The sequence below is a fragment of the Alosa pseudoharengus genome, unplaced genomic scaffold (assembly GCF_046254945.1).
Source record: "Alosa pseudoharengus isolate Yale_2024_CS ecotype anadromous, Long Island Sound unplaced genomic scaffold, YU_APseudo_1.1 YU_APseudo_1.1_scf_4, whole genome shotgun sequence".
Classification (NCBI taxonomy): Eukaryota; Metazoa; Chordata; class Actinopteri; order Clupeiformes; family Clupeidae; genus Alosa; species Alosa pseudoharengus.
Window position 1 is genome coordinate 29,762,514 of NW_027468774.1, and position 18,026 is coordinate 29,780,539.

Consider the following 18,026-nt stretch of genomic DNA (forward strand, 5'->3'; position numbering starts at 1 on the left):
TGACCATGCGAAAGAAAACAAAGGACTTGAGGTTTTGTTTTTGAGTGTCTATTTATAAGCACGAGTAAAAACAATTTTACAAACTGAGATCTTTAAAACAGCAGGGATGTATGTTTTAGAGGCCTTTTATATTAAATTAAAACAAACAAAAACAGAAACACCTTCAATGGTTATCAATAAATAGTCCAAATAACATTTACAGTATGTTACAAATATGAAGTGAATACTGGAATCAGTGTTCTTTTGTACACATGTACATCCACCCACCCACACACACACTCTCTCTCTCTCTCTCTCTCTCTCTCTCTCACACACACACTATGATGACCCTTCCATTATGAGCTGCATATCTGCAAGTCTGTGTATGCAATTAAAAGTCAACATTAGGACCCGTTTGACTTGATTACATTACAATGCTGCCAGGTTATAACAGAAGACAGACAGAGAGGGGGAAGCCTTTGTGTTTTCCCAAGTGGAACTGGACTGCAGCCTTTAGGGGTACAGGCTCTCCCTCTTGGGTAGTGTACAAGTGTATGTGCTAGTGCTTGTAAATTAAATTAAAAGGCTTTAGAATGTGTGAGGAGTGTTGGTTGATGCTGTATTCCTGAGAATGAGTAATATCTGTATTCTGATTCTGAACTGTTACACCTATCTCAATATGTGTGTGTGTGTGTGTGTGTGTTAAAAGTATGGCTGTGTTTATGGAAATTACTATCTAGCTCAACCTATAATATGTCGGCCATTGTGTAATTTGGGGTGCTAGAATATCCGACCCCAAAGCTAAAATTGGGTGACTCATTGCTTTCTAGAGAGCCACAAATGCTCAGAATTGACCAACTCCTTCTTAGGGTAACACCTTGTCCTGCCTAATCCAATGTTTTGCAAGTCTAGACCCTCCCTTTTATTAGTGTTCCTGAAATTGGTCAATCGTAAAACAGACAGAGAGAGATGTGAGATCACAGCAGATATGTGGCCTGGATGGAAAAGTTAAGGGTAAGGGCCAGGTGTGTGCACGCACACATACGCTTGAGAATCTTGTCATATGGCTTTTAAAACTTGGTTTCTGCATCAAGGAGATTTCTACTTTGCAGAGAGGACATATGGACACTCACAAACATACACACACAAAGAATTTCCTGTCCTGGTCAAACCCAGCTCTGGGGTGTCATTCTATAATTGTCCTTCAGGGAGTGGACACAGGTATAAAAATCAGCTCTAAGCTTCAGTAATCTGTACTGCATATCTGAGGATTTCAGCTAGGCAAGGCCAGAATAAGAGGAGGGTCACGAGACGGAAAGAGAAAGATGGAGCTGCAACATGGGAGGGAAAAGGACAAAGAGAACTTCCAACACAATCATTTCAATTTCATACACTTTTGGACACACATACACTCACACACAAACAAAATGTACACACAGATTCAGGCAACTAGGAGGGACAGTGAGACAAGCGGACATCTACAGACAGGCAGAGAGACAGACAGTGAAACAGATGTATAGAGGGGAAGCTCTTTGTTCAGATATGGCAGGCAAGGGGTTTTCTGTACATGAGGTTACTTTTGTAAACAGAGTTTTGCTTAAAGTGTTTCCAGAGGGCGGAAACTGAGCACTCTCAGAATCGTCAGTCATTCTCCCATTCACACACACACACACACACACACACACACACACACACACACACACACACACACACACACACACACACACACACACACACACACACACACACACACACACACACACATATATATGCGGTCAGGTCAGGTGGTGTGGATCCTGGCGCACTATTGCACTTCTTCAACCCCCCCACCCCAAAAGACACCTACTTTCTGCAACACTCGCTCACGGTCGCACACTTCACCCTTGTAGCTTTCTGTGGTCAGTCAGGTGGCCCTCTGGCCTAACCAAGGACACCTGGGGCGTATTCCAAGCATGTGGCTTAGTGACAACTACCTGAATAAGTTAACTCATTGTAAGCGCTAAACCTTCTAAAAGCAGAGACCAATGGCTTTATTTTGCTAGGCGAAGAAAGCCATATGGCTGTTCTGGTCACATTTACCACATACTCTGATTTAACTTACCCAGGTTTGTCACAAAACCACATACATAGAATAACCTCTTGGGATTTAGAGACAGAATGGTCCCCAGCCCTGCCCTAGAGGCATCAGCTCCCAGGATGCTGATTGGGCAGCTTGGACATCAGACCGTCTCCTCAGACCCCGGGGGGCGGGAGGGACGGCTCCGTGACGGACAGCTCCTGGGCGAGGTCGTTGAAGCGGGCAATGTAGTCCACGCTGTTCTCGCTCATCATGCAGGCCAGCTGGGTATCGACCTGGAGGGACCGGGAGAACAAGTGAGAACCGTTGAGAAGCGTGAACCAGTAAGACCCGACTCATGAATGCAGTTCACACTTGCACAACGTTATGAATTGACACCTTTTTGAACACCTCTGTGTGAAATTGCTCTGCACTGCCAGGAGAATTTACATTTGTATGTCTGTGTAGGGTACAGTTCACGCCTGGTGTTGCTATTTTCACTTCTCGAAATTCAGCTTGGAATGCAGCTCTGCGGAGATCTTAAGGCTTACTGCCTACTCACTGTAGCGAGTAGCTATTTAAATGCTTACTGCCAAGACCCCCGTGTTTCCTCGGTGATAAACAAGCAATGTTAGCTTTATGTGACATGGATAAAAGCAGATTGCATTCACTGGGTGGGTGAGGTCATGTTTGATAATTTTCACTAGCAAACAAGTGAGAAGTATGATACTTGTGCCAGTATGTGGTTTTGTGACAAACCTGGGTAAGTTAAATCAGAGTATGTGGTAAATGTGCCACTCTTGTGACCCCAGCTATTGTAACGGTTCTGTTCTCCATAAAAACAGAATTTGAGATATACATACAACTGGTTCTTCCTGAAAGAACCGGCCATCTGTTTGTAAAATGTTCTCGGTAATGTTTTCAGTTGTTTTTAACCTACTGCCCTAATGGCTCACAGCTGATATCAATTACATAAGCCAAGCAGCACATGCCAGGATATGTTTGTCAGACCGCCTCCTCAAGAGATACTGGCCTCCAATCACATTTGTTTCTGTGTTTTTCATCTGCGCTCTCTTCTTTCACTCATTTTCTTCACAACAACTTCCAAGATTAGTAAACTCTGTTCCTCGATCTCCAGTTCCTGAACACATCCCCGGGGTGTGAACACTCTACTGACGCAGAGCCATTATGGATTTATTATCAGTCGATGAATATTGAATTGACACGCAACTGTTTAAAAAGTCTTCCTTGGCGCACACAGGGACCACATTCTGTGAATGCATGCGATGAGATTGAGTCTTAGCTAAAAGATCAGTTTGATTCCGTTGTTTTCAATGGGAAGGTCCTAACTGGACGTGACGCAACACAGTGCTGTGCAATGCGGCGCGGCGCGGCGCGACGTTCTGAGCAGAGCTTTTGTCAGACGCCCGGTTTCCTTTTTCTTTCTGTCGCTCACATTCTTCTGCTATTTTGAACAAGAAATATGGCGCAATAGAACAACATGATCAACATGATTTAATGTACACAGAGATCACTCAATGCTACGCCACAGCTGGGTGCTTGTTTGCAGTTAGGATGAGCTGTGAGATGGCCACTCACCTCTGCAAGGCCTCTGGCTGGAAATGAATCATGGGAATTGGAGTCCATCAAGCTGGGGCCCAGGAGGGCTGTACCACTGGATGGGCCCACACGGGGGTGTTGTGTCCGGCGATTTTTTTCAGGAGACACCAGACTTGCTGCAGAGACAACCATGTAGAGGGGGACAGGATACAGGATATGACTGAGGCTCACTTGCCAGTATGAATAACAAAATGCAAAATGTGTGTAGTTTGTGTGTGTGTTGGGGTAGGTTGGGAGGCTTAGGTGGTATTCCAAGTCCATTGTTTAGTGATAAACCTGTTTATGTTGACTCAGAGTAAATGGTAAACCTCCCAAAAGAAGAACCCTATGGCTTTGTTTTGATTTCTCACTTAACTTATCTAGGTGTGTTAGTAAACCATGGACCTGGAATGACCCCAGTTCAAAACCCAATCAGCTGAAACCTGAATCTGCTTCATCTAGGATTCTCTCAAAGCATATAAAACCAACATAGATGCACGTCACTCAAAACTTCCTGTTTTAATACTATCCATGTGTATGTGTGTGTATCTGTATGTGTATGTATGTAGATATGTATGCATGCATGCATGCGTAGTGTACATATATATATATATGTGTGTGTGTGTGTGTGTGTGTGTGTGTGTGTGTGTGTGTGTGTGCGCTACTCACACAGCAGGCAACCCAGTGAGGAGTCGGTGGAATCGCTGGGGTACCACTGGGGGTCGTGTGTGGGCGAGGGGATCCAGCTATGAGCTGGACTACTGGAGGGAGAGGGCAGCAGTTTGGGCGTGTCTGTCCCATTGAGCTTGGCCGGAGAGAGAGATGGTCCTTCCCCTGAGAGAGAGCGAGAGAACGAGAACGAGAACGAGAGCAGAGAGAGAGAGAGAGAGAGAGAGGTCTTGAACTGGACTGAGAGCAAAAACATTCAATCGAAACATCAATCAGCCCTTTGATGCCATACGAGTTACAGCGTGTCGTACCGAAGTGGGCTGAGTTGATGGCGAGCTCGATGATGGAGTCACTGATGTGGGTCTGGGCCTCTCCTGAGGGGAGAGACTCCTCTGGGGGACCAGGAAGTGAGATGTCCAATAGGGACGCGACACTGGGCGGGGCGAGCAGGGAGTCCGCACCACCTGGGGATGGAGGTGGCAGGCTGGTCTGCAGAGATTCCTGAGAGAGGGAGAGGAGAAGAGAGAGGGAAAGAGAGGAGGAGAGAGAGGGCAAAATTAGACACGAAATTGCCCTCATTTCAACACTTTGGATTCTACATTAACAAATCAAAAAAATCTGCTTATTAACAATGGTCAGTTACCCTCATCCATACACAAGAATAGCCCAACACATTGGTTCCCCCACTATGGCAGCCATCAAAAGGACACAACAGGAGTTGGACCTGAAAGCCTACGATGCTGAAACTCACAACTGAACCTGTGTCTTCCTGAGATGTAATAGTATGAAAATTTAACATGACGATTATAGTGACCAAAATTACCACGGTTATCGGTATTATCGCGCTATTTTTCAAATGTGCTGAAACATGTTTCTAAGCCTACCACTAATGATGAACAGAGCTAATTGGCCAGTCCTGCATGCACAATAGCAACAAAACAGAGTCAACTGAATAGCATAGTGTCTTGTCATAAAAGTGGTGTGGCTCCTTTAATAGAAAAAGGCTCCATTTTTGTAGTCGGTGCGTGTTAGTGCAGAGGGAGAGAGAAAACGCATACACAAAACTAAGTTAGATGGGGTGGCAACTGAGGTAAAGTAAGTGAATTTTTGGTCACTAAATAAAGCTGCAACTCCTTTGATTGAAGCTGTATCTTGTGCGTGCCTGTTGCTCACAACTAGCCTACCATAACGGAGAGCCAGGGTGATTTAAACACTTTTTAATTAAACGTAATTTACTAAAAGATCCACCTCAGTAATTAAGATAATTAAAATCAAAACAGTAATTGTTATCGTCAATACTTTTATCGTGGTTTACTGTTACATCCCTCCAGCATACCGAAGGCAAGAACGGTATGTGATGACTGACCAGACTCCAACACTCACACATAACACATATTCCTGCAACATTTCATGCATCGTTACCAATAAAGGAAATGCAGTCAAGTCCTGGAAAGACTTAACGTGATGAACAATACACATGCGAAAGATGATCCCAAATTCCCAAAGTCACCTCTGCTTGTTGAGGGAGGATGCTCGTCTGTGGCTGTGTCTGAGGCTGTGGTTGGGGCTGGGCTGGCACCAGGGACACATCTCCATCAGTCCCCAGGAGGGCGTCCTCTACAGCTGCCGCCTCCATCTCCCCACAGGGGCTGCCTGGAATGATGCCCGCCGACTTGGCTGCCTGGTCAATCGCGCCTGCAGCACATAGGGAATGAAGATGCATGTTATCACTCAAGGTGAGTTTCACAGGCAGTAAAACAGGCCTTAATAAAGATTAGGTTCAAATTATATTTTAAACAAGGTATGTCTGTTTTGGGCAATAACTAACATTCCCAGTTGAAGTAGTGTTAGTTTTAGTTTTAGTTTAGTTTCAGTATTATAGATAGATGTTACAGCATCTCAAGCTTTTCACATGGGAAGTTTTACATTTTGTTAGAAAAATTATCTTACTGGACAGTTCGGTGGAGGGTGAAGGGCTTGGTGCACTGGCTGTGGTTTTGGTAACGAGAGGTCGGGCCAGAGGAACACGTGGCTGAATGGGCCGGAAGGAACCCGTTCCTAAAACAGAGAGAGAGAGAGAGAGAGAGAGAGAGAAAGAGAAAGAGAAAGAGAGAAAAGAGGAGAGAGAGAGAGAGAGAGAGAGAGAGACACACACACACACACAAAACTTCAGTACATATCCTAATATGGCCACCATCACCGAATAACGTATCTGTGAAGTGAAGACTGATAAGTGTTCACATAATTTCTTTCCCTTCTCCTAGATTGGACTGATGATCATCTGAACAAAGTTTGTTTGAGAGTAAAAAAGCCTTTGTGGGATTAGATGGGCATCTGAACACAGGTTTGTTTGAGAGTGGAAATGTGGTTGCGTGAGTCACCTGTGGCTGAGGAGTTGGAGAGTATGGAGAAGGAACAGACGTGCTGTGACGCATCTCCGGTTGTCCGCGGCACCAATGTTCTCTGAAACAACAGAAGGATGATTTTAGGAACCACAGAACACACACATTTATCACACATGTTGCATGACATTAGCCTGGAGATTCCAGACCCTGGTAATCTAGAAAGATTAAGGGTCTGGCCACGAATAATGTAATGGCCCAACTCGAGGGGCGGCACCAAGCGTGCATTTGAAAATCTCACTGCACACAATTGGATAACACAATATGACCAACGTTTACTGACTGATTCCGGACTTCGACACAATTGGATAACACTACGACTGTCATCTGTTTAGCTCGCCTCTGGCCCGCTTATATCAGATACAACAATGTGATTGGCTCCCCGCGATACAAGTAGCAAAGGCAAAAGTAACATGCATCATTACTCATTGCCAGAGTGTCTTGCAGAGACAATTCAGATTGTGCTCTTGCGAGAACTATGGAGTTTCCAGGATAGCATGACATACAATGTCTTACATCATCACACATGTAAACAACCAATGATCACGCTTGGTTATTTAACAAGTGCAGTGTTATCAGACGAGTTAAGACAGCATCAACCCCACCATACTGTCTTACCTGGACAACCAGAGGCTTCCTCAGGGGTCGACTCCTGCCCAACTTCCTCTGCTTCGGCAGCAAAAAGTCAGACTAGAAAAGACACAAAGGAGAAAATGTAGGATGCTGCGGTGTGTGGATTTTCTTCTTTAGCATGACTCGTTTAATAAAATGCCTTTTCTGAAGCCCTGAGCATGATGGAGGTGGTATGAGTCAACCTTGAGTCAAATCCCCATTGCCTTCAGGATTAGGAAGCATTTAAACCCAGAGATAGAGAACATCCAGAGAACATCTGGGATCACATCTGTGATGTGTGCTTTTATTCCCCCATTGAGATTATAAACATTGCTATGAACAAACATGAATCATTATGTGATTTGTGTGTGCATAACACATGATCTGTGTACTGATCTATGATGTGAAGGAGGTAATGTGTGTGACATTACACCTGTACGAATTGTATGTACCTGAGACTGAGTGAGTGTTTATTATGTGTATGTATGCATTATAAAAATGAATGCATGGCATGGGTATCATGAGTGAATTTGTGTATTAAAGGATAAAACAACCCTTAACGTTCGTTTTCAAAACTGTGCAACTCACCGAGTGGTTAGTCATGTTTGTTGATTATTAAAAACAAATATAACGAACATTACTAACCACTCGGTGAGTTGCACAGTTTTAAAAACGAATGTAAGGGTTGTTTTAAGGATATGTTTGTGCATGCCCATAGCCACTCTGAAACAGTCAAAGGCGTTTCAAAACGAGTCAGAAAGTCGAGACAGGACCCATCATCAAAATGTCGGTGTCCACCACTCTAGTTCATCCAAAACAAACCAGAAAAGGGACTCAAAGTGCTAAATACCAGAATTATCCTTTAAGAAAGAAAGTGAGCATGTGTGTATGCTATCTATAAATAAAAGTGTGCAAGTGCAGTGTTTCCCATACATTGACTTATTTGTGGCGGCCCACCACAATATCAACATTGACCACCACACAATGATTTTCCAGGTTGTACTAAATTGTGCTTAAATCTGGTTCATCATAACCACGCTATGCTAATTTGTTAAAAACTGTTGAATTCAAGTTAATTCTGCAAACCTACCCCCACAAATAGAATTCAGTTCTGTGGGAAACACTAAAGTGTGTGAGTGTGTGTTGGTGTGTGTGTGTGTGTGTGTCTCCCACTCACGCTGATTGAGTCCAGCTGCTGTCTAAGGGCCAGCTGGGCTTCCTTGTTGGGGGAGAACATGCGCGAGAGGCGCGAGCTGTTTGGTGGCAGCATGGTTGGCACGGCGAACACGCCCCCGTCACCATCGCCGCTGGACACCAGGAGAGAGCGGGGCAGGTTTCGCCCACCTGAAGCAAGGTAGGAAGACGGGATACAGCAGATGACCACATTATTACCAGAAACCACAAGTTACACTGCAAGTAATTGACAGTGTTGGAAGAGTACAGGATCGGTGTATCGGCTTTTCGCACACACTGTGCATTTCAACAAATTTGCACAATGTGGGAGAGCCTATAAATGAGCTGTAAAAAAAACAATACAAAGGATGTGTATCTATCTACTCTCTACGTACTCTTCCACTGCAACTGCAGTGACCCAACAAATGCTGATGCTGTTGATGTTGCCATGATGATTGTGAGTGCGCAGAGAGTATCATTTCATGACAGACTGCAAAAGCTTCGGCAAATGTGGGAGCCCTGTGGTCATGGCAACCACAAATGTACACGACAACTACCTTAAGTGAACAAAAGCACCAGTGATTTATCTAGTGAGGTGTACAGATATATCTATGCCAAATGTTTTGCACAGCAGTGCACAGTGCCAATGTTGACAAAGTTGGGAAGCAGTGGCTTATCTGAATGACTATGTACCTATGATAGATAAGTAAGCCATGGCTTCATATTGTGTGAGGACACGTGCATTTTTGTAAGACTGCAATACTTGTGTGTGTGTGTGTGTTGTAAGCATTTGTTTACACACATGCGTTTTTGTAAAGATGTAATGTTTGTGCGAGTGTGTGTGTGTGTATCTGTATGACATATTCATCAGACTACTGTGTGTGTTAAAACAAATGTTTGTGAGACTGTGTGTGTATGCGTGCGTACCTGTTGTGACAGTGTTAGGCAGCAGCAGTTTGGTGTTGCGTGTTGTGCTTTGCTGGCGTCCACAGCTGGGACTACGGCTGGTGCCCGAGGGGGTTTTGCCCGGGGGCGTCAGAGACAGGGGCTGCTCCTCCTGGCCCGGCTTCACCGGGGATGTCCCCACTGTACACAGCTCCGGAGCCTAGCCAACACACAAGCACGCGCACGCACGATTAAGCAATTGCTGTATCAACAGCTGATTGATAAGACTAGGCTACAGTCAGGGTCAAAGGTCATACAAGTGTCAGTCAGTAGAATATCCTAAGATGTAATGCAATCAAAATTTAACGTAATGCTTTCAACAGCTAAAAAACTAAATAAGAAAATATAAGTGAAACAGAAACCCCTTACATATGGAAGATCAAATTCCTTAAATCGGGTACAATCTACTTCGACTGTGAACCACATTTCATCATACAAATCTTGGAGGTCAAAGGTGAAAGGTCGTGCTCACCGGCTTGGGGTTGACCTCGGAGGCAACAAGGCGCAGGAGGCAGCGCAGCACGCTGTGTGTGTTGGGTGGGGTGGTGACGGGTGCTGGCGGCCGGGCCTGCCACTCGTACTCCAGCTGCAGTTTGCCCGGCTTGCCCAGCATCAGGTAGAGCTCGGCCAGCGTCACGTTCTCCGCCTCCTGGGCACTCCAGCCCTCCTCGCGGATCCTTTCTGGGGAGCGTCCAGTCGGCACACCACTACCACCGCCGCCACCACTGTTGTTTGGAGCGCTGCCGATGTCCCCTTCCGCCCGTGTGGAGGTGTCCGGTAGTGTGGCGTGTGGAACAGCGAGGCCGGCGGTGCGGTCGGGAGACACCACCACGCCGCCCGCAGTGGGCTCCTCCTTGCCCTGCTCTGCAGTAGCGGGAGCCGAGTCCCTCTGAGCGGCGGAGGTTCTCTCCTTGAGGTCTGCGTCCGCCTGCGCACCGGCCCCCTCCGCCTCGGCGGGGCCCTTTCCGGCGCTCTGCTCGGCTGGGAGTGACGGGGTGGTGGCAGGGGACGTGGAGTGTGTAGGGTGGGGAGCAGGCACCGGCACAGCGGCAGAGCTCTGAGGCGGGTTAGTATTAGTGCTTGCACTTTCTCCCCCACTCCCAGCTGCTGCTGCTGCTGATGAGCCACTCTCCGTGGCCTCCTGACTTGGTCCCTCTGCTTTAACAGCAGGGGGCGCTGCACCCTTCCCAGGGCGCCCCGCTCCTCGGCCCCCCGGCTGGATGCCCAGGATGTGGGCGGTGGGCAGGTCTCGGGAGCCTGGGCGGCTCCTGCCCGTCTCTTGCCAGTGCACGGTGCATGAGGCTTTGGAGTGGACGACGCGTGCCACGCCCGGGAGTGCAGTCACCGTGCTGCTCTCGGCCGGGAACAGAAGGAGCTCCTCGGCGTCCGCCTTCTTGGGGGCACCTTCTAAAGCTTCCCGCTCCTCTAGACTCTTACGCTAAGCGACACCAGTTAAAGACAACCATCCAGACTGACATACACAGCTTCTCATACACAGCAACAACTCATTGCCTCACTGACTGTACCAGATGTAAGTGCTGTCTTAAATCTAAACAGATAAGAGATAAAGACATTGATTTTCATATGCACCATGAAAAGAAAACAATGGGAGAGTTGACTGCATGCTAAAGCTGGCCGTGTCGTGTGGTTTTGATGTCAAATCCTCTGTTCAAGACATGTAATTGAGTTAAAATAGGTTCCCGTAGCGTGGTTTTGTCTCTACTTTTTAGTGGGTCACCTGGTCAGGACAAAAGGATACAATTCGCTGGTCCTGCACAGCCCACTTTTGCTTCAAGAACTCAATCAGGCTGGAGACCTTCCTGTGGAGCTCCACAACCATCCTGCAAAACAAATCAGACAGGACAAACGGGTTCAGTCTCGGCCTGGTTAACGTCAATCACAGCGTATGCAGCCGCTGATCGGTTGACCCGAGCAGGATTAGGGTTAGCCAATCGGAACTGACCGGAGGCGGGGATTGTGTGCCAAGCTCTGAACGCGAGCCCATGAGTGGTTGCTGCGCGGCTGCAACTCCACGGCAACCTTCAGTGGCAGCCGGACAGGCTTCTGGTCCTCCTCATCACTCACTCCTAATGGAAAAATGAAAGGGAAAGAAAGAAAGAAAATATTCATTATCTCCCTCCGTGACAGCCTGGCCACATTCAGCATCACCTCCTACATCCTGTTGCTATAGAAACCCCTCTCACCCCGCCCCCACACTGGAGTAGTGCCACGGCCTCAATCGGTACACCCCCTCTACCACAAACTCTTCCTCCACCATCCCTCTGTTCTCTCATTCTTCTCCATCCGCATCTCTCCCTTACGCAGGCATGACTGTTCAAATGGGCTCAACCTCCAGCCATTTCCCCTACTTCCCTTCTCACCACCTCCACTCCCCACCCCCTACCAATCACTTCACTTACCATCTGGGTCACACAATTTCTTTAGGGCTCGGCACATCGGGGCCTTAATGCGCAGGTTTCTGCCTTTGGAACGCACTGTTGTGGCTCTGCAAAAATACATTTCAGGCATACAGCAAAGTCAAGCTTACATTAACAGCTATAAGTCAGTACTGCATTAGGTCAGGCATTCATGTAAACTTTTTATGGCATTGTCAACTTTTGGCATATATTTACAAAGACATGGGGGAAAAACAGTGTCTTACCCCTGCTGAATGAGCTCATTCAGTTTTGCAACATTCTTATCGTCCATCACTGACAGGAAAAGGCAAAACAGAAGTTTATCTATTAAACATATTTAAGGGCAATACTATTCCAATTCACCCACCAGCAAGGCAATTAAATCAATTATTTGTATGTACTTATATCATACATCTTTGTGCATGCACATACATTAACACACACACACACACACACACACACACACACACACACACACACACACACACACACACACACACACACACACACACACACACACACACACACACACACACACACACACAAATATATCTCACAGCACAATTAGGACAGGGGTCTGAGCTGGGCAACTTACAGCCTCCGACTTTCTTCCTGAGCTCAGCATAGCAGATGAGACCATAGAGTTCCTGAGAGGACTTCTTGAGCAGACGAGAGTACGCTACAATGGAGAAGAGAACTAGGTGAGGAACAGTGAGGACAAACACTCACTTTGTGTGTATTTGCAAAGAACCAATCAGAGCAAGGTTTTGCCTGTACAAAACCTGCTTTAGGGTATGTTCAGACTTGGCTTCTTTTTCTGACAAAAGGAGTTGTTGCTGACTGATTTTTCATTTTTTTTCAAAAACAAATCTGCCATCGTTTTTGTTCTAAAAAGCTGCCGGAAGCGTCTTTTTGTGATATGCTATGTATCCGCTTGTGATTGGTCAGCTGTCAAAAAACAGTGTGACATACGGTGTTTTCCCGCTAGAAGTTGAACATTTCTCAACTTTAAAAACAGAAAAAGACGCCCGCGGTCACCTTTTAACAGCCAGGGACTTTTTTGAAAACATGGTCTACTCCATAGGATTATAATGTAAAACGGACGCCGGCAGCTGTGAAAAATACGGCAAGTCTGAACGTACCCTTATTAGGCTGGTCAGGCAAGTGCATGGTGCAACAATTAGCTTCCACTATAATCAATGGAATTGGCTACACCAGATGTTATTGCATCATGCATATTCAAAAAAATTAGACCAGTCTTCTTTCCGTTCTGCAAACAAAAGGCTTCGCTTACGTGCATGGTGTAGCCTGTCTGTAACCTGTTACCTGGAGCATTAGTGTTACTTGTCAAAGGCTGAAGCAGATGATGCATACTTCTAATGCATGATGCAATCTTGTAATAAAAACCTAGCTGCCCTGTTCAATGTGTTGTTTTGGGTGCAGTGCAATAAAATGAATGACCCCAGAGTGAGAAGTGACTGTGATATTTGCTTTTATCTGAGCCTGTTTACATCATGCATATGCTTGTCACCAGTGGTGTAACGTATGGACAGGTGTGGACAAGTTTGCAACTATGACTTAGGTCACAGTTAACACAAACATACATTGACTTCACACTCGTCTGGCAACACTGACGTAAATTATTTCAGACTTGAGAGAAAAAAGAATTGTAATCATTATCAGTATATATTAACTCTGATATTATCACAAATGCATTATTTGCATGTCAAATACTGGGAAGTGTCTGCTTTCAGAGTGTAGAACATTTGCAACATTAAATTAATGTTTGGTGCCGTTCTATTTCACCAGCAACTTAAACAGTGGTCAAATACATATCCAACAGCGTTATGTGCAAACCTCACCATTGTTGAAGTCAATATGCTTGGAGATCTTGTGCCAGGTCCGGTAGTAAAAATGGCGAACCTGCTCCTTGTTCTTCACCATGCTGGCTGGCTTCCCTTTCTTTTTGTACTTCAGTGCTATGTTGTTCTGAATGGCTTCGAAGTCCTTCCCATACTGTGGGGAAGTGGGGACAAGCACAAAAGAAATGCGTTGATGATGAGACAGAAGACAGGTGGTAACTACAGACAAGCCCTCTCATCCATTTTTGTGGCAATATTGAAAGCATTCTGCTAGACTCGTCCGGCATGTGTGCCCAGCTAAACGTATTTTGTAACAGTACAGTATAAATCAGACAAACACTACGGACACATTGTGCATAGTTGTGCTCTGTTGCCTTCCACCAAACGGCATTTTAAAAATCCGACAGTTGCAGTCATTAGACAAGGGTCACTTCATAAATGCTACCTCGTAAAGGCCTTCGAAGAAGCTGTTTTTGTCCTCGGTGCTCCAGGACTCCCATTGTCTGCGGGTCCGTTTCTGACTGCCACCTTCCTCTTTCTCCCCAGAGCTCTGGCCTCGTGGGCCTGATCGGGAACTGCCTCCAGCCCCTGATCCCCCTATAGGGCCTGCTGTGGTAGCCGCACACACTGCTGGACCAGCCTCGGCCCCTGGACGAGAATGAGACAGAAAGCCAGAAAACAGGTGAGCTTCTTAATCACGGTTAATTCTATCTGGTCATGGCTGTCTATGACTGTCTTTCGTTCATATGGCAGAAGACACAGATATTACATTGGAATCACATATTTGACTGGAAGAGATAAGACAGTTCTCCTTACTACATGCACACAAACTAATATAGTATGGTAGGGAGTATTGTGTTGCCACTGACCTGCACTGTATGCATGCATGTAAACAATACCTATATAGCACAAACACTGTGCATTGATGTAGGACTGTGGTTATGTGTGTGCTTGTGTGTATTGGCAGCAGGTCTACATGTGCAGTTCCTGGAAGTGTGTGTTCAGAGGCTTTCCAGACCTGCTGCTCACTGTGGCGGTCCAAATGCAACATGAGGCTAGATGAGCCAGCCAATGTCCCTCACTCACGTTCCCCCACAATGCATCACAACCATTCCTGTTTGGATCTCTTAGTTAAGACCAATGTGACCCCCAACCATGCCCTCCACCCAATGCCAGTCCCATACACACAAATAAAAGAAAAAACACAAGCATGCTTTTTAAAATTGCATAATTGCAAACCATAATAATAGCACTGCTACGATACATGCTAAAAACATGACTGTTCAATACATAGTTTTGAGGTGGTGTTTCAAATGTCAACCAAGACCCTCTTAACAATTGAGCAAGGTTGTAAAAACAAATGTGTCAAACACAAAACTCATTAGCAAGAAAGGCATCGTTGACACTGTTCCATATTTACTGTTAATCAATCAAATAATTCTGTCCAACATATTGTCTTCATAACAGCCCAGTAAGCTGTGGCGTAAAACGGTGTACAGGCTCCTAGCAGCGCATCCCGCCGTGCGAACTACCCTATACAACCTCCAGTACGGACTCTCACAGGACGTAAACATGCCAAATACTCAAAAGTGGCAAAACCATTTCCTGTGCCTTCAAAATCAATCAACTTTCAGTCATGCATGACAACAAAAACAACAACAACAGATTAAGCAAGTCGGCAGGTGACCATACTCCCGTCCCTTTCGGGACTCACCTTTCGCTTTCGCCCCGCCGTGCCCGTTCAGCGCAGGGGCAACGAGATCCTTCCGGAGCCGCTTGCTCGGAGGTCGCACACTGGAACGGAGAAAATGATGCTGATCCTGGTTCTGTGGGACGGCAGGAGGCGAAGTGTTGGACTGCAAGTTCGCTGGGGGTCCGGACGGGTTCGGTGTTGAGGTGGGAATACTCGGAGTCAAACTGGAGCTGGCCGCAGTTGATGGATTAAGAATTTCCTCTTCGTCTCTCTTTGTACTCGTCTCCTCGCTCGCCTGATCTCCGCTCTCCTCCTCGCAACCCTCCAGCTTGCGGGCAGGTTTCTTTGGCCCCTCGCCCCCGGAAACATCCCCTTGGCCCACTGTCATCCTGACAAAGCACAATAACAGACATTTTATTAACATTTGAGATAAAACAAAATAGCGATCAACTTAGAAAGGCGACATTCCCTCTCACTCAACATGGCCGCCACTGTTTGTTTCAAATCCCCTCTCACCGTCCCGACGAAACAACCCAAAAATATTCAGTTGTTTATTACTTATTCTTTCCATTAATCGAAATCTGAAATCAATCCAAATTCCTGAATGCACCGAATGCCTCTTTGACTTGCCTGATCGGCAATTTTTATTACGAAATTTAAAAGCGAGCGCCTACACTTTAGCGCCCAGTAGAAACGACAGTCGACAACGAAAAGCTTTCGCTGCATTCGACCTTTAATTAAAGTGCTTGTTTTTCGAGCAATTTTACCCATTTTCCAGCTCGTCGACAGCTGACGACGTCTTCTTTCTCTTCACCATGTGTCCGAAGATTTTGGAGACCAAAAGTTGATGAAATTTAACATATTCAAAGCATGAAAGGGGTCAAGCAGCTACTCGTCCTCTCCTCACTCCTGTTCCAACAGGGGATACAACTCTGCGCAGCTCCAACTGTTAGCTATCTTAGCAACAGCAACTATACCTCACCAACTCCGTACTTTTACTACTCACCCTAGTATGATACATTAATTTATTTAAGCTGAATCGAATCTGCTATTATCGTGCATCTTCTACGGATATTAACAGTACGGTTTAGCGTTGACTACGTGATAAAAGCGTTTTTCCGAGTTTCGTACACGAGATGAAGCTCTGACGCCTCAACAACACCCGAGCCTCTGGACTTTGGTTGTTCTTACTACGTCATCACCACTTTAAGAATAGATGTTTTGATATTAACATGTTGATTTACTGCAACATAAATCTAACGCTAGACACTCAAATACAGTCAGTCCAGACGTACTAGTATACTGTCATTATTATAAACATGGTAATGCAATTAGAAAACTGAACTTCTGTAGGCTACACCCCAAAGGGTATTGAGAACATGTTTACAGTCATGTCGCATTTGCATATTGTTTCATATGAGTAAATCAGATCAGATAAGTGAAACGTTTAAAGTATAACTCAGATGTGTTCATTGTCATCTTTCAATTAAAGCATTGCGAAACAATGTATTCAAGTATTCCTGTTGCAAGTGCAGGCATTCTCCCATAAGAATTGCACACGAACCATAGTATGCCTTTTCACAGCCAATCATGGACAGCATGACAGTTAAGGTATAAATCTGGTAACTCTTGGAACAACAACAAAGAGTGGATATTAACTTCATACAATTTGTTTCACTAGGTGTCTTACTAAGTTATTTTGTGACTGGGTTCTCATTTCTCATTCTTAGAGAGAAAAAAGTCTATGTATATGGGAGGCATGTTATTGCTCTGATCTTAAACTTTGTAACCCTCATCTGCAGTTGTCAGTACCAAACTTTTACCTTTGCCTTTAGTCATACCAACTTCAACAATAAAATGCAACTGCAACATATACCACATAAGACCACACAAGCCTGTAACATGACAGTTGCTTACTCTACCTGGCATGAATTTAACAGAAGTTGTCAAGGGTGTGATGAAAAGTCAGATTGTGCATGTTTATGTGAAGTTTAATTCAGAAAGTTTAGTTAAACTAACTCAGAATTATCCATATGCAATATCACCATCAGCCTATAAGTAATATGGTTCAAAGTTCACTATCTGAAATAAACAAATGTGCATGTTGAACATAGGTTAGAATACTTTGACTATATAACTGGGTAGCCCAACAAAACATTGTCATACATAAGAAGCTTGTAGATTTCTGTGATTTCCACATGGAAGTGCATGTACTTGGATACAAGTAGGCTACTGAGGTCTGATCCTGCTGCTCTCCAGACATCTTAAAAATAAAAGTGGTCAAATTGTTGTGCCGTCAAAAAACAGTGTCTCAATGCCATGTTAACATTGTTTTTACCTTGGCCATGTTAACATTTTTGCTACCTTTAGCAGCTAGCATCTAACTCATCACGTTAGCTCACGTTCATCTTTTGAACTGAAACCTAACCTTAATCATCCAGGCTGTGAAAACATGCAGATGTAACTTTATTACTGTACCATGGATAAAATATGTACAAGTGACCTTTCTAGATGTCTAAAAAAAGCATCCCTTACCTTCACTCTTTCAGTGGGATTCTGTCAAACTAGCATCCTTTCGCCCTGCGCTTCCCCCAGCTGAGCACTTGCTGGCTGTCAGTG

The 18,026-nt window shown here is 45.3% G+C and overlaps 1 protein-coding gene across 2 annotated transcripts; it reads right to left on the reverse strand.

Moving 5' to 3' along the window:
- Nucleotides 1-42: 42 nt before the first annotated feature.
- On the reverse strand, nt 43-17,997 carry cramp1 (cramped chromatin regulator 1). 2 transcript variants are annotated; one of them, XM_076265784.1, is made up of 20 exons: nt 17,943-17,997; nt 15,429-15,796; nt 14,160-14,362; nt 13,715-13,868; nt 12,448-12,531; nt 12,098-12,146; nt 11,856-11,941; nt 11,399-11,522; nt 11,195-11,276; nt 9,908-10,873; nt 9,418-9,595; nt 8,495-8,661; nt 7,324-7,395; nt 6,685-6,766; nt 6,254-6,361; nt 5,814-5,998; nt 4,615-4,804; nt 4,304-4,468; nt 3,635-3,771; nt 43-2,331 (listed from the first exon to the last, which is right to left on the reverse strand). In XM_076265784.1, exons 2-20 carry the CDS (start codon nt 15,793-15,795, stop codon nt 2,212-2,214), a joined length of 3,519 nt encoding a protein of 1,172 aa, XP_076121899.1. In that variant the 5' UTR covers nt 15,796; nt 17,943-17,997; the 3' UTR covers nt 43-2,211. The 2 variants fall into 2 exon arrangements, with proteins under 2 accessions (XP_076121899.1, XP_076121898.1); XM_076265783.1 differs by lacking the exon at nt 17,943-17,997 and adding an exon at nt 16,175-16,620.
- Nucleotides 17,998-18,026: the final 29 nt, after the last annotated feature.